At 33.6% G+C, this 13,974-nt stretch overlaps 2 protein-coding genes across 2 annotated transcripts; both read right to left on the reverse strand.

Moving 5' to 3' along the window:
* Positions 1–1,605: 1,605 nt before the first annotated feature.
* On the reverse strand, positions 1,606–6,876 carry LOC145218030 (cytochrome P450 2B4-like). The gene is made up of 9 exons (XM_080085425.1): positions 6,557–6,876; positions 5,821–5,966; positions 5,658–5,763; positions 4,644–4,753; positions 4,171–4,292; positions 3,754–3,878; positions 3,067–3,211; positions 2,651–2,814; positions 1,606–2,510 (listed from the first exon to the last, which is right to left on the reverse strand). Exons 1-9 carry the CDS (start codon positions 6,824–6,826, stop codon positions 2,184–2,186), a joined length of 1,515 nt encoding a protein of 504 aa, XP_079941551.1. The 5' UTR covers positions 6,827–6,876; the 3' UTR covers positions 1,606–2,183.
* Positions 6,877–7,853: 977 nt separating this feature from the next.
* LOC145218029 (cytochrome P450 2J6-like) lies at positions 7,854–13,840 on the reverse strand. The gene is made up of 10 exons (XM_080085424.1): positions 13,748–13,840; positions 12,870–13,185; positions 12,640–12,785; positions 11,714–11,819; positions 11,545–11,654; positions 10,601–10,722; positions 9,990–10,114; positions 9,553–9,697; positions 8,628–8,791; positions 7,854–8,535 (listed from the first exon to the last, which is right to left on the reverse strand). Exons 2-10 carry the CDS (start codon positions 13,140–13,142, stop codon positions 8,203–8,205), a joined length of 1,524 nt encoding a protein of 507 aa, XP_079941550.1. The 5' UTR covers positions 13,143–13,185; positions 13,748–13,840; the 3' UTR covers positions 7,854–8,202.
* Positions 13,841–13,974: the final 134 nt, after the last annotated feature.

Here is a 13,974-nt window from a genome sequence, read left to right on the forward strand (position 1 = left end):
CGTAATGTTAAGGTGGCAGCAATTCGAATTGTATTCGAATAAAACGTGTCAAGTAGTAGTATTTCATGAATTGACCAAAAAACAACAATGTGTAATTCGAATACTATTCCAATAAACCCCAAGCGTGTATTCGTATTCATGAATACTTCGTACTTGTTGAGATGTAGCAATTCGAATTAAAAGTTCTAGTAATTTGTATTCACGAATTGTTCGAATAGCATTCGAATGTACCGATTCGAAAATTTGTAGTTGCGGAAAATAAAAGAAATAAAAGCGCCCCGAAACTTAAAAGGTATTCGATCAAAAAGTAACATAGGTTTATGAATTGCAGATTTATTGGTGAAAATCTAAACCAACGAGCTTTTTTGCCACATGAGCTTGGCTGATTTAAGTATATATGTTACGTAAATTTCCCCAAATTTACATGAGATGTTTGCTTCATGAACACGTTACACCTGTCATGTGCTGAGAACAACCCAATGATGCAGGCTTTGTAACATAATTCCATTTATGTATACGTCACAATTAAACTTATACGTGTCACTAAAAATGTAGTCATGTATTCGATTTTACGTATCTTACGTTGCCAAAGGATGACAACAATTCGAATTGTATTCGTAAAAATGTAGTCATGTAGGTATTCGATTTTGCGAACTGTTACGTAGCCACAGGCTGACAACAATTCGAATTGTATTCGTACATATGTAGTCGTGTATTCGATTTCACTAATCGTTACCTTGCGAGTGGCCGACAACAATTCGAATTGTATTAGTAAAAAACATCGTGTATTCGAATTTGCGAATTCTTAGGTTGGCAAAAACCTACAACAATTCGAACTGTATTCGAATAAATATACTCAAGCTTTTGTATTCATGAATTGTTGGTTCAAAAGATAACATCAACTATTCGAATTGTATTCATGCACTATCGAACGAAAGCCAAAATTATTCGAATACAGCACGAAGGTAGTAAAACCTGTATTCGAATGCATTCGAATACGAATTGCCCCATGTCTGTATACAATACAGCCGTTTTAGGAGGTTTTGGGGTACACTAAATTGTATATCACGAAAACAAAATGTTCCTACCAAAACTGTTGCATTTATTGAGGGACCGCACGTAAAGTCATGGCTTAAAAATATGTCAGTTGTAAGATTTGATTAATAAAACAACCAACACAGTAATATTAAACTGTTTTCCGAGATGCAAGCGGAAATTGGACACTTGCAAAATTGGAGACCAAGAAAATACGACTCAGGATAGAGCACTACTCCCTGATTTATCCAAAGAACTGGACAGTCTCTACTGTGCATGTTCAGTTGTTATCTCAAATAACATCGATAATGGATTCCTGCCATAACATCGACAAAGGACCAAAGTTTGATTCATCAGAAATTGAAACTCACAACCTTACGCTTTGTTGTAAATTAGGTGACCTCGGGAGAACTGGCAACATACCACAGTTTAGCAAGTGTGAAATCCTTGGATATGAAGCAAGCATGAAAGACCATAACACACTCCATATTACACTGCCTTAGCAAAACTAAATGACCTCACCGTATAGCATAATAATCTTCTACAGCTTCTCGCTTGTACAGCCCAGTATCGATAGCTGAAAATGTTTTATGTATGTTACACAATAAAAGTTATGCAATATGGGTCAGCTGAGTCTTCACAAAATTCATCTTTTTATCTATTTCAACACAGATAATTATTAGGACTCTTTTCACAGATTTTAATATAATCTGTGTTCAAAGTAATTGAGTTTGGGATTATGTAATGCAAACATGACACAAATGATGTTGCTATTATCATGTTTGAGGTTGGGGCATTATACTCAACATACACAAAAACCAGTCAAAAATACTGCGGGCACATAACATTCAACTTTTGGTATTTGAAATTAAAAAAAAATTTAAAATTTAAAAAAAAATATGTACATTTACTATGAGAAATATCAATATATGATGAAAATAGTAAGATAAGTAAAGTGAACAGAAAGGATTACACAAATAACAACAGTACCTAACACAAAAAAATCTGGGTCTAGTAATTAAATATTTTGATCCGTATTACATGAAATCAATAATGTTTGATTAAAAGTCCCATGTACCAGGAGATTTATCCTTATGTATGGGATTCTCGTACACTCTACTTTACTCTTTCAGCATGAATGTAAATATTTAATTTTGTAGTCTTTTTTGTAATACCACTTTGTACACAAATGGTGAATACACTATTAACTGAACTCCACTATCAATTTCAGGCAGTTTTTTTGCAGTTGGGTCAGGAAGCAAGGTGAAATATCGAAGCAAAGATGTCAGAAAGAGAAAGATTCCCGTTTTGGCAATCCGTTCACCTAAACACCGACGAAGTCCAATACCAAATGGAATTACATAAGGAGATGCCACAAAGTTGCCGTTTTCATCTAGGTGTCTATGAGGGTTAAATTCATGTGGCTTGTCCCATAGTTCAGGGTTGTTATGCACTGCCCATAGGTTTGCATTGACCTATAACAAACAAATGCATGAATCTTTTTGGAAACACTTCCCTTTATTGAGCTCAAAACAGACAGAATTTAATAAGGTTATCTCATGTCACCTTGAGTTTGTAAACTGAACACAACAAACACAAGTATCTCATAACTCACTATAGTATTTTTTGGCATACAAAATTGTTTGAAATCCACGTCTTTGCTTGTTGTATGTGGAACACCCAGTTGTACCAAGGTACGGTATCGCATCACTTCTTGTATGATAGCACATGACATAGGCATAGAGTCACGATGTGACAATGTTAATGGCTCATCGGGACCTAAAAAGAGGTAAAAAGACATGCCACCCTTTAAAATAATACGCAAAAAAATGAAATCATTTTTATCCTGGTATTATTAAGAATATGAAACACTTTGATTGTGCGAGACATATATCAGTAGACAATATATGCGAAGTAAAAATTATAATGAAATTAATTGGTATCTGTTGTTTTTAAGACAATCTCAAGTGACTTCTATTTGGACAATCAATATGTCATCTGTAAACAATGTTACACAGACTCTAATCTTACCAAGCACACTGTCAATTTCTTTCTGCATCTTTTCCATATACTCAGGGTTATGAAGAAGAATAGCGACAGCCCATGAAAGTGTGTTGCTTGATGTTTCAGTTCCAGCAAAGAAAAGATCTTTTACAAAACCACGAAGCTCTGCATTCTTTAAGATTACAATGTCACATTACTGGCATACCACACTACCTGTACAATTATGTCTATCTACTATGTACTGCCAGTCCACAAAAACCGACAAATGGCACTGACAAACACAACAAAAACACATGAACATAGTCATGATCAGTCTTTCCCAACATTATTATGATCAATTGTTTCCCTTTGGAGGAGATTCAACTGTCACAACATAATACTATTTTTGTAAAAGGCAAATCATAAAAGTGAAAAATAATGTAAAAAGTCTCCACATCCTTAAGAAAATGTTTCATAAATTGTAAATTTTTGTGTGGGTTTTCATTGACCCAGTAAACATTAGCACAAATAAAAACAGGATAGAGTGCAAAAATAGGGTTCGGCGGTTGTGGGATTCTAATAGAATAACTCAAATCATTGAACTTGGTTTGACAAGCACTGCACTTGAATTTGATTAGTATAGTTCAAACACGAATGATTTAGATATGGTTGATTCCTTGTACACAAAACTTAACCAGGCACTATTTTAATGTTTGTTTGAGAAAAAAAACATACATTGAAATGGGGTTGATACTTTATTGGGCCAAACTTTTGTTGTTTGAGGAAAGCATCGATAAAATCTTTCACATCATTCGGATCAAAATTTTCTTTGTGCTCATCAATCTTTTGTTCAATAAAATCTAAATGCATTATACATTCATTGATAAACTACACATTGAAACAACTAATGGAATAAAAAATACTTCTTTACGATTGGTCACAACAAGTATTTGTATTTATGTCAAATAAGTAACTTAGGACTTTAGAACACTACTTAAAAGCTACTTTTAACAAAAGATTGTTGCACATTTTAAATAACATACAAAATGATTTTACATTGATCATACAAGCAATTCAATGGCAACATATCATTAAATGACTTTGGGATTTTTATATTCATGTAAATTGTTTAATTCACTTTGTTTGGCCTACCTAAGATTTCTTGATGCATAGCAAGGTACCTCTGATATGCATAACGAAAAGGGGGAACATATCGAAGTACCCCAAAGACCATACAGACAAACATTAACTTCATGTCCTTCGCATCACCCAACCTTAAACATAAGTAGTTATTGCATACCGAATGTTTTTTGTTTTATTTGTTTTGATATGAGTAATTCTGGGTCTATCAATGTTCAATGAACAGGAGAGCTAGCACAACGGCATTTTAACCAAATTCAGTAATAAACTCCTGTTATGTTATATATTGAGCCAAATGTATGTGGAAATTTAAATGATGCACTGATTTAAACAACGCAAAGAATGTTGTTTGATCATTTCATTATTAAGATACAACTATGTCTAATATATATATATTTGTTCAATTTTCTGTTGCTTATGTTGAGAATATTTCAAAAGAGACACCACAGAATATTTGGATTACAATGTGAAAAAATATCACTTACGCCTCGGTGGAAGCTTTTACAATTTTTTTAAAAGTAGGATCATCATACTCAAAGCGACGACCAAGTGTAATTCTGGATATTACATTTGCTGTGATATTGTAAAACTTGGGCTACAAATAAAAAACAATTATCAAACCCAAGAAAAATGCAAATAATGGAAACTTGTTAAACGGAACTAAGAAACCGAAAATTAATATGTTAAGATTAGTAACAACTTTTAAAATATTACAAAAATTATACCTAACAGCATACTGCAATAAGTAAATACATTTTTTATATTACCAACATGATTTTAACCACAATGTATGAACCATACAAAACCACAGAATATGCATTTCAAGGACTATTTGTAACACTGAATCACACACTGAATGGCTACACTAGCCAATGCGGCCGATCTCTCGTCACCAGCTGCACTGATGAGACCTTATAGGTCGAAACAGTGTGCACTGTCTGCAGCTTATCATTTATTGGCTCTATATGCTTTTACATTGATACTGTGACACTGAGCCGACTTCACTGTGGTTCCCAAGCAGTTGCTTGGCCATTGTGAGCCAGTTTCATCTGTGCTGTATGTCCAGTTGTGGCATCGCACAGACTAGGTGATACATGGGGTTGTACCCTGTGCTCCCAACAAACTGGAGTGCCGCTGAATGGCTACACTAGCCAATGCGGCCGATCTCTCGTCACCAGCTGCACTGATGAGACCTTATAGGTCGAAACAGTGTGCACTGTTTGCAGCTTATTATTTGTAAAGTAATTTAATAAAAGCGAAAAGCTAGTGTAACTTCCCTCTCACAAAAAGGATTGACATAAAAACAAAAAGACTTTTTTGTTGTAATTCTAAAGCAATTTATCATACATCCAATATAGCACACTGTGGGCAACCATGCCTTGAAGGTAGCACAAGAAAAGTGCATTTTGTTTAATCTCACAAATGCACAGTGAAGTTATGTTGCAACAAAATTATTTTCAACAAATTCTACAAATTCTAACAGTTATTGCTTTACTTACTCTCAAGTCAATTGGTATGCCTGGTGCCTGTTTCATCAATTCCTCAATAAAGTAACGTGATTCATTGGCACTAATGTCTTCAATTTTCATTGCAGAACATAAAAACCTAAAGGTATTGTAATAAAAATTGTGATCTGTCCTTGAATAGCAAAAGATGGCATACCCTTTGAAAAATGAGCTGCCAAACTTGCGATGTACTTTACATGTGGCATCATAATTTTTTTCAAGAAGTCCATAACCTTGATTCACATCATTCAGCACATGCATCTTTGGCCTGCCAGACATTACAGATCCTTGCTTGGTAAAAGCCTGAAGACAAAAAATGTAGTATTAATGGTAATAACCTATTAGTTAACTAATATAATAATTTATTGATGTAAATAATATACCACAATCATGGAAAGAGGATAAATTTGTCTGAACTAACAGAGCTTTTAACTTGGAAACAAATGTTTTCATGCTAGTAGTCTATAGTATGAAAGTTCAAAATTGTTACCGGAATTGCAACAAAAAGGGGAATGATAAACAAAAGCCAATCTATGAAAAAAATTCTACTTAGTATATAGGCTAATAATAGCTTTAGCTGCATTACACAGAGATCTGATAAAAACAGAACTACCATTTACCAAGCTTTTTTTCCAATTAAGAATAATATGCGAAAAACAGTAAAATAAAATTTGCGATTAATGTGATAGCAGACAAAACAGACTGTCTGTATCATATTTCCAATATTGCTTCAGCCCAATTTTTTTTCAAACAATTTTTTTGCACACAACTTAAGGGTACACCACTGTAATGTAACTTTTGTGCCATTTTACAAAACTTAACACAGAGTTTAGAATCACACCATGCACGAGTCGAGTCACATCTAAACAAATAGAAAAGCATAGGAAACTTACATCATGGATGTCTTGGAACCTGTTTAAGACAACAGTGTTTATACCCATCAGTTTTCCACCAATAACAGGGCCATAGGTTTTCTCCATATCCTTTATTACCTCTGATCGGAGCTTGGTATTAGAAATTGGGGACCCAATATATGGAATACCTCTAGGGCCAGGAGGAAACCTTGCATGAGGAAATTCCCACCATTGGTACAATTTGATTAGAAACAGTGTTATAGCAACAGGCCATAAGAACTGAGCAGCCTGTGACAAAATGCTCCACATGCCTATGTTTGCTTTTTTAAACTACAAAACCTGTAGATGGAAAAGGATCATAATTTTTATATTGTAACAATGAGGTTTGTAATGAATTTTATATCAAGCATAAACAATAATCCCAATGAAACACCTGTAATGAAAAAGTTATGTGGTTATAAAAAGTTTAAAACAAACATATGGGTAACTGAAGAATCTTTTTAAAAATTACTGTAGACGAGCATAAAAGTCATTAATTACATTGCAATGACATTTTAATCCAAATTTTACACTAGAAAACAAACAAAAAAACTATTTTAATTCAAGTGAACCACGTCGAATGAATTTATTCAAGTTTAAGAAGAAGGTAACATATCAGTTCAGGAAAAATATAATCATTTTATATCTAAACAAAAAAAACACAATCAAGTATTTTTCAGATGAACAAACAAACTTATGATTCACTTTTGGTTCAAAATAAAGAAATTAGGTGGGTAAAGAGGTAGTAATTACTAGTGATGTACCGAATCGGCAAAATTTCGATTCGGCCGAAACCGAATATTCGGTGGTTTTGCCGAATAAATTCGGCCGAATCAACCGAATCATTTATGACGTCACGCGAAGTCGTACGCTATGCGTTTGACATGAAAATATATGTTTATCTACCAGGCAATTAGTGCAGAATGGTTGTGTTTAGTCCCTATTTTAGTTCTGTGGGGTTTAAAATTGCCTCAAGCATGATTGCCAACCCGACAATGAATTACAGATTACTTGTCTGCAGTGGTAAAAACGATAATGTGTAAAAAAAGATAATGATTGGCGCGATTTTCGTTGGTACTAAACAGAAAAGACACGTTTAACGCTTTAAATATGCGTTCGTAAAAGATTCGGTTTCGGCCGAATCGCAACAAATTATTCGGCCGAAACCGAATCTTTGCAAAAGTGGCCGATTCGGCCGAATAAATTCGGCAAACCGAATATTCGGTACATCTCTAGTAATTACCAAATTATATGCAAACAAAAAAATAAGCAGAGTAATAAAAACACTTCAATCCTGTGTAATAGAGACTGTGTTTATGTAAAAATGCAAGAAAAAAGTTTACAAAAAAACAAGCTCAAAGTAAAATTGATTTGCAACAGGAACATTTAAAACACAACAAGAGGGTTTTAAAGCTCAGAAAATCATACAGACATGATGATACAAACACCTCTTACTAAACACATCAATGAGCATAACTCAAATGTTTTACAAAACAATGTAAAACTAAAAATGAAATATATCTGTTGCTGTACATTTTAACTGTGCAATCAAAAAAGGGTGCACACAAAGTTCTTTACATCCAAAAGTATTGATACCAGCTTAACTCAGTATCTACCAAAAGATATGCTTGCTCACATACAAACATCTACAGTTGGTTTAGTTGTCTTTTCCGCAACAGTACTTTGAACTTTTGAGGGGAGTACACAATTAACTCAACTCCAGTATCAATTTCAGGTAGTTTTTTAGCAGTTGGATCAGGTAACAATGTGAAATGTTGAAGCAAAGATACCAAAAAGAAAAATATTTCTGTCTTGGCAATGCGTTCACCCAAACACCGACGAAGCCCAAGCCCGAATGGGATAACATGAGGAGAGGCGACAAAATTGTCATTTTTGTCCAAGTGTCTTAAAGGGTTGAATAAATGTGGTTCATCCCACAGTTCCGGGTTGTTATGCACAGCCCATAGATTTGCTCTTATCTAACAACACAAATCAAATCATTCAGATTTTGCAATTAACCACATTTAAGTATTAGATGTTTGATATGTGTACTCTATCAGGAAAAACTTACAACAGTGCTTTTAGGGAGATGAAACTCCCGAAAATCAACATCCTTGCTAGTGGCATGTGGTACACTTAGTTGCACCAAGGTTCGATATCGCATCACTTCTTGTATAATTGCACATGAGAAAGGCATAGAGTCCCGGTGTGACAAAGTTAATTGTTCATTGGGACCTAAAACCATGTAAAAAATGAACATATTTTCTGGACCAAATCTGTTAAGCTGAATTTAATAGTTGTTCTTTTATTTATGCCAGATTAGGTTTCATGCATGACCAGGGTTGCCATCAACACGGAGCCCTAAACAAGAAAACCGAAAAATTAAATTTTCATACAAACAAAACAAAGATTTTCGTATAAATCTCTGCATTTATACGAGCCATGACATATCACATGCCATATTTTTTGCCAGAAAAAATCTGTTCCAGCAACTCCTCGTTTGTAGAAAATACTTCATACATCTTACGATACCCCAGGTCTAGGTTTACTTTTACTTGTAGCAGGGATTTGACTTGTAAAAAATAAAGACGGAGGTCAAAAAGAAGGACATTTCTTAGAAATAAGAACAATATATTTTTCTGACATTGCCTTTCAAAATAAGGACAAATGTTAGAAATAAGGACGGTATGGCAACCCTGTGCATGACAGATTTTGTCCCTATGGCAATTGGGAAACTTGCATGATCTTGCACTCAGTCAGTTCATTTGCGGTTGATGTGCAGTTGAAGTTGCCTTGGTCTTTACTCTCATAGTGTTCACAACTGTATTCTACGATTATGTTTATTAATCATGTGTTAATATTTTTAATTTAATAAATCAATAATATAACAATATCTAAAGTTAAAGTTTCATTGGTTTAAATAAAACTTTAAAACCTTTTAACAATTTTTGCAATCGCCTAAAATCTATATTGTTCACATAATAACTTAATATTACCCAGGACACTATCAATTTCTTGCTGTATCCTTTCCATATACTTAGGGTGATGTAAAAGGATAGCTACAGCCCATGCAAGTGTGTTACTGGACGTTTCAGTTCCAGCAAAGAAAAGATCTTTCACAAAACCACGAAGCTCAGCATCCTTAAATATTGCAAAGTGACAATCACTTTATGGTAGTCAAATTTGCCAAATATATACAAAAACTTTTTCAAATCTATCTTAGACAAAATTAGTGACATAAAACATTTTAATTTCCAACTAAGAAATACAACAACTTCTAAACCAAAATAAAGAATACACCGATTTTAAATGATACTCCTTAAAAACATAAATTCGTAACTAGGATCAGAGCTGAAGCATTCATGAAAACCAGCGATGATTGGTGTACTATGATTAATTAAATGACTTAAATATTTTCAAAACTTTGACATACATTAAAATAGGGTTGGTTTTTGGGTTGGCCCAACTTTTGTTCTTTGAGAAAAGCATCAATGAAATCATTCACATTATCTGGATCAAACTTTTGTTTATGCTCATCAATTTCTTGTTGAATAAAATCTAGATAAACAAACATTTATTTAAACGTTGGCAACTCATATTTGCAGCAATAAAAACATAATAAATCTTTTATCAGTACTCTTTAAACATGCACCTGTTAAAAAGACCCAAACTTTTTGAACCAACCATCTAATTAGCAACATTGCAAACCAACTGAAATGCCACAAAGCTGACTTAGTTAGTTAAAAGCATGGTCAAAAATGTTAACTACAAAAAAAAATTATATTCCCATGACACTGGCAATACACCAAGAATCAACCCTAAAATCCTAACCATAAGTATACAAAAACCTTACTTTCAACTAAATGTGGAAATTTCCTCAAGGGCAAATACAAAAGCAAAGATTTTTTAGGACCACAATAGTGTCCACCATAAGAACACACCACAAACTTTACTAACAAATGCAAAACGTACAAAAAGTAAAAGTTAACACAATAGTTTGGTTTGCATAGTTTATTGTTTTTATTGACTCCCAGTTATACTTACCCACAATTTCTTTGTGCATGGAAATGTATCTTTTATATGCATACCGAAAAGGAGGAATACATCTCAAAGTGCTTATCACTAAGCAGGAGAACACCAACTTTCTATCTGTAGAGTCTCCAAACCTAAATACAAATACAACAAATCATACCAAAACATGAGTTGAACATAAACTAAGAAAAAAATCTTACAATTAAAAAAAATGCATATAGGTTCAACAAAATATACTTCAACTTTAGTTAATGATCGAAAGTAAATGTAAATACTTGGCATGGCATCAAGTTCAGCAGTTTTTAAATGTAATACACCATCAGAGCACATTATTGTACTGATCATGGATGAAAAAAGCTTTTATGCATAGACACCGTCAATTCTTTCAACCGAAATTTTTGAGAAATTATGTGAGAATCTAATGTACGTCTAACACATTTCATTTGTAATTTGGCAAACAACATGTCTCCTTATTATAATTGCTGTGTCTGTAATAATTATGTGTGGCGAGGATTATACACAGGGTTGCCATCGACTTGAAATTAAAACTAAGAACAACCGAAAAAAAATTTTGTAGACGAAACAAAACAAACATTTTTGAACAAATCTTTGCATTTATAAGAGACATGATATATCCAATGCCATATTTTTGCCAGAAACCATCTGTTCCAGCAATTCCTTGTTCGTAGAAAATACTTCATGCATCTCACGACAGCTCAGGTCTAGGTTTACTTCTACTTGTAGCAGGGATTTGACTTGTAATTGTTGAAAATAAGACAAAAGAAGGACTCAAGTCAAAAATAAGGACATTTCTTAGAAATAAGGACAATGAACTTTTCTGAGACATAGCCTTTCAAAATAAGGACAAATCTTAGAAATAAGGACGGTATGGCAACCCTGATTATACATATGTGATCTTCATAGGTTTCTACAGATTGAAGTTCAAAGCTTCTTACATTTCTGTGGAAGTTCTCACAATTTTTCTGAACGTAGGATTATCATAATCAAAACGACGTCCCAAACTGATGCTAGATATTACATTTGCTGTAATGTTGTAAAAATTTGTCTGTAAAAGGAAACAATAACAAGTAACAGGTTTTGGCTTAAACTGTGCACATTACTTACAGTTAAATCAACTGGCATGCCAACAGCATGTTTCGTTAAATGTTGAATAAAGTGATGTGATTCAATGGCAGAGATCCTTTCAATATCCATCCCAGAACATAAGAACCTTAAAAAATACCATTACCCTAAACATCATTCCTAACATTTTTTGTTTCATGAATAAACTAGAAGGGTGGCTTAGCACATTTTGTCATTGCACATACACTATAACCTATTTTAAAACATAAATATATTTCCGATGCTTATTTTATATTGGGTCCCATATTACCCACTGTTTTTATAACCGTATTTGTTTCTGCAGGCAGGAGGGTTTAAATCCAAAATTTGAGCCCAATCCGCCAATGTTTCAAATTTTTACCGCTGGAGATGTTTTATGCAACAACCGTTAATGTTTCTGATTTCACAGGGTTGTTAACAACCCCCTAACTGCCATGGCACAAAAATGCCTACCAAGCAACCCACAAACACGATTAACATATGACTGGTTGCCCTTGTAACACTATTGTGCAACAGAAATCTTTTGTTTGTGGTGCCCAGTAACACACAAATATATTTGGGGAATATTGAAAACACAAGCTTGAAACAACAACAATTGACACGAATAAGTGACATACTTTACAAGCTGTCCAAAATTCATTGTTAAAAAACTCACCCATTTAAGGAGGCTAGCGGGACAAATGCTGGGGTTATCAAGAAAAACAAAGTGGAATGTACATCTACATAACTATATCTACCATTGGAGTAAGTGTAAGTTTCATTCAAATCAATCAAACATTTGATGGCAAAACGAGTCAGACAAATGTTGGGAAGAAAAAAAACTATAAACAATTCGAGTAAAATCAATATGTGTCCCCTATCAGGGAAGGGGACCCATCAATACTGTTCGAAGTAAAATAACAAAAACTGTTTAAAGCAAAATTTTCCACCCTTTGAAAAATGAGCTCCCAAATTTGCGATGTAGCTTGCATGCACTGTTGTAATTTTTTTCAAGAAGACCATAACCCCCATTAATATCATCTAGTAGATGTATCATTGGCCTGTGGGACATTACAGATCCTTGTTTGGTGAAAGCCTGCAAAGAAATGATACACAAAAACAGTCAGCAAGACAATTTTTTGTATGTTTTACTTCGCATTGAAAAGTCACAATAACTTACATCATGTATGTCTTCAAACTTGTTCAAAATGACATAGTTTATTCCCATCAGTTTTCCACCAATTACATAACCATACTTTTTCGTCAGTCCTTCAAATTCTTTGGACTGAAGTCTGTTGGCAAAACTAGGAGGCCACCCAATAAATGGAAGGCCTCTGGGTCCAGGTGGAAATCTTGAATGTGGAAATTCCCACCATTGGTAGAGTTTTATCACAAGCAGTGTAATAACAATAGGCCACAAATAGTAAGCAATCAACAGAAAAACGTTCCACATGCCTAATTATACAGAAAATGGAAGCAAATACTCCTTAGTTTACCTGAAGAAGATCAAAAGACATGAAACTGTTTTGTGTGTTTTCAGTTCTGAGAACACATTTTTAGCTTTGAATCTTCGGCTATTCTGGACATTTTTTTGGTTCAAACAGGTCCAGATTAACCGAGGTTTACTGCATATGTACACAATATCATATTTATGTAGGATTCATCATTTAAATTTAAATATACACCTAGTTGGCAAAAACAACATGTATGAATATTGTGTTTTCTGCCTATGCAATGTAATTGGGCACTGTATTATTTTGCAATCCTGCCTACAAAGCGAGAAAACAATAAACAACAAGAGAAAAATGCTTGAAGACCTGGAAGCAATAACATTTTTAAGACGTTGTAAAGTAAAAGCAACAAAACTGAGATTAAATTTGGTTCTATAAATACATGCATTTGCACTGTTCGATTATAAATGTCATCATGGTAAAATTTACAATGTTTCATAAAAATAAATGCAAACATTGGCAATGGTTTGATATATCTGATAAAATATCAATATTTCCAACTTTAGTTGTGAAAACTTATCCCTTTACTTGAACTGAACAGACTTACCTTATGGAACGACTCATGCAAGTTTTGTGTAGTTTATATTCAGAAGAAAAAAAAATGCACATTATTAATCCAATTATATTAACCAAATTATATAACACCCTAAGTTTTCTGCAACAGATAGAAAATTCCATAAAAGTTGCGGCAAAATTTCTTTACTAACATACTATCAACATGGCAGTAACAAAAAATTCTACATTTAAGTGCCAAAAAACACACAAATAAAGTCA

This window comes from Phallusia mammillata, chromosome 3, assembly GCF_965637545.1.
Source record: "Phallusia mammillata chromosome 3, kaPhaMamm4.hap1.1, whole genome shotgun sequence".
Lineage (NCBI taxonomy): Eukaryota > Metazoa > Chordata > Ascidiacea > Phlebobranchia > Ascidiidae > Phallusia > Phallusia mammillata.

Bases quoted from the DNA above. Each gene is read 5' to 3' on its own strand.
- LOC145218030 (XM_080085425.1), bottom strand. From the start codon at position 6,826: ATGTGGAGCATTTTGTCACAGGCTGCTCAGTTCTTATGGCCTGTTGCT. The intron at 4,754-5,657 runs GTAAGTAAAGCA...TTTTATTTGTAG, and splicing joins GCATACCAATTGACTTGAGA to CCCAAGTTTTACAATATCAC. The intron at 3,879-4,170 runs GTAGGCCAAACA...TAATGCATTTAG, and splicing joins TATGCATCAAGAAATCTTAG to ATTTTATTGAACAAAAGATT.
- LOC145218029 (XM_080085424.1), bottom strand. From the start codon at position 13,142: ATGTGGAACGTTTTTCTGTTGATTGCTTACTATTTGTGGCCTATTGTT. The intron at 12,786-12,869 runs GTAAGTTATTGT...ATTTCTTTGCAG, and splicing joins AGTTTGAAGACATACATGAT to GCTTTCACCAAACAAGGATC. The intron at 9,698-9,989 runs GTATGTCAAAGT...GCAATATTTAAG, and splicing joins AAAACCAACCCTATTTTAAT to GATGCTGAGCTTCGTGGTTT.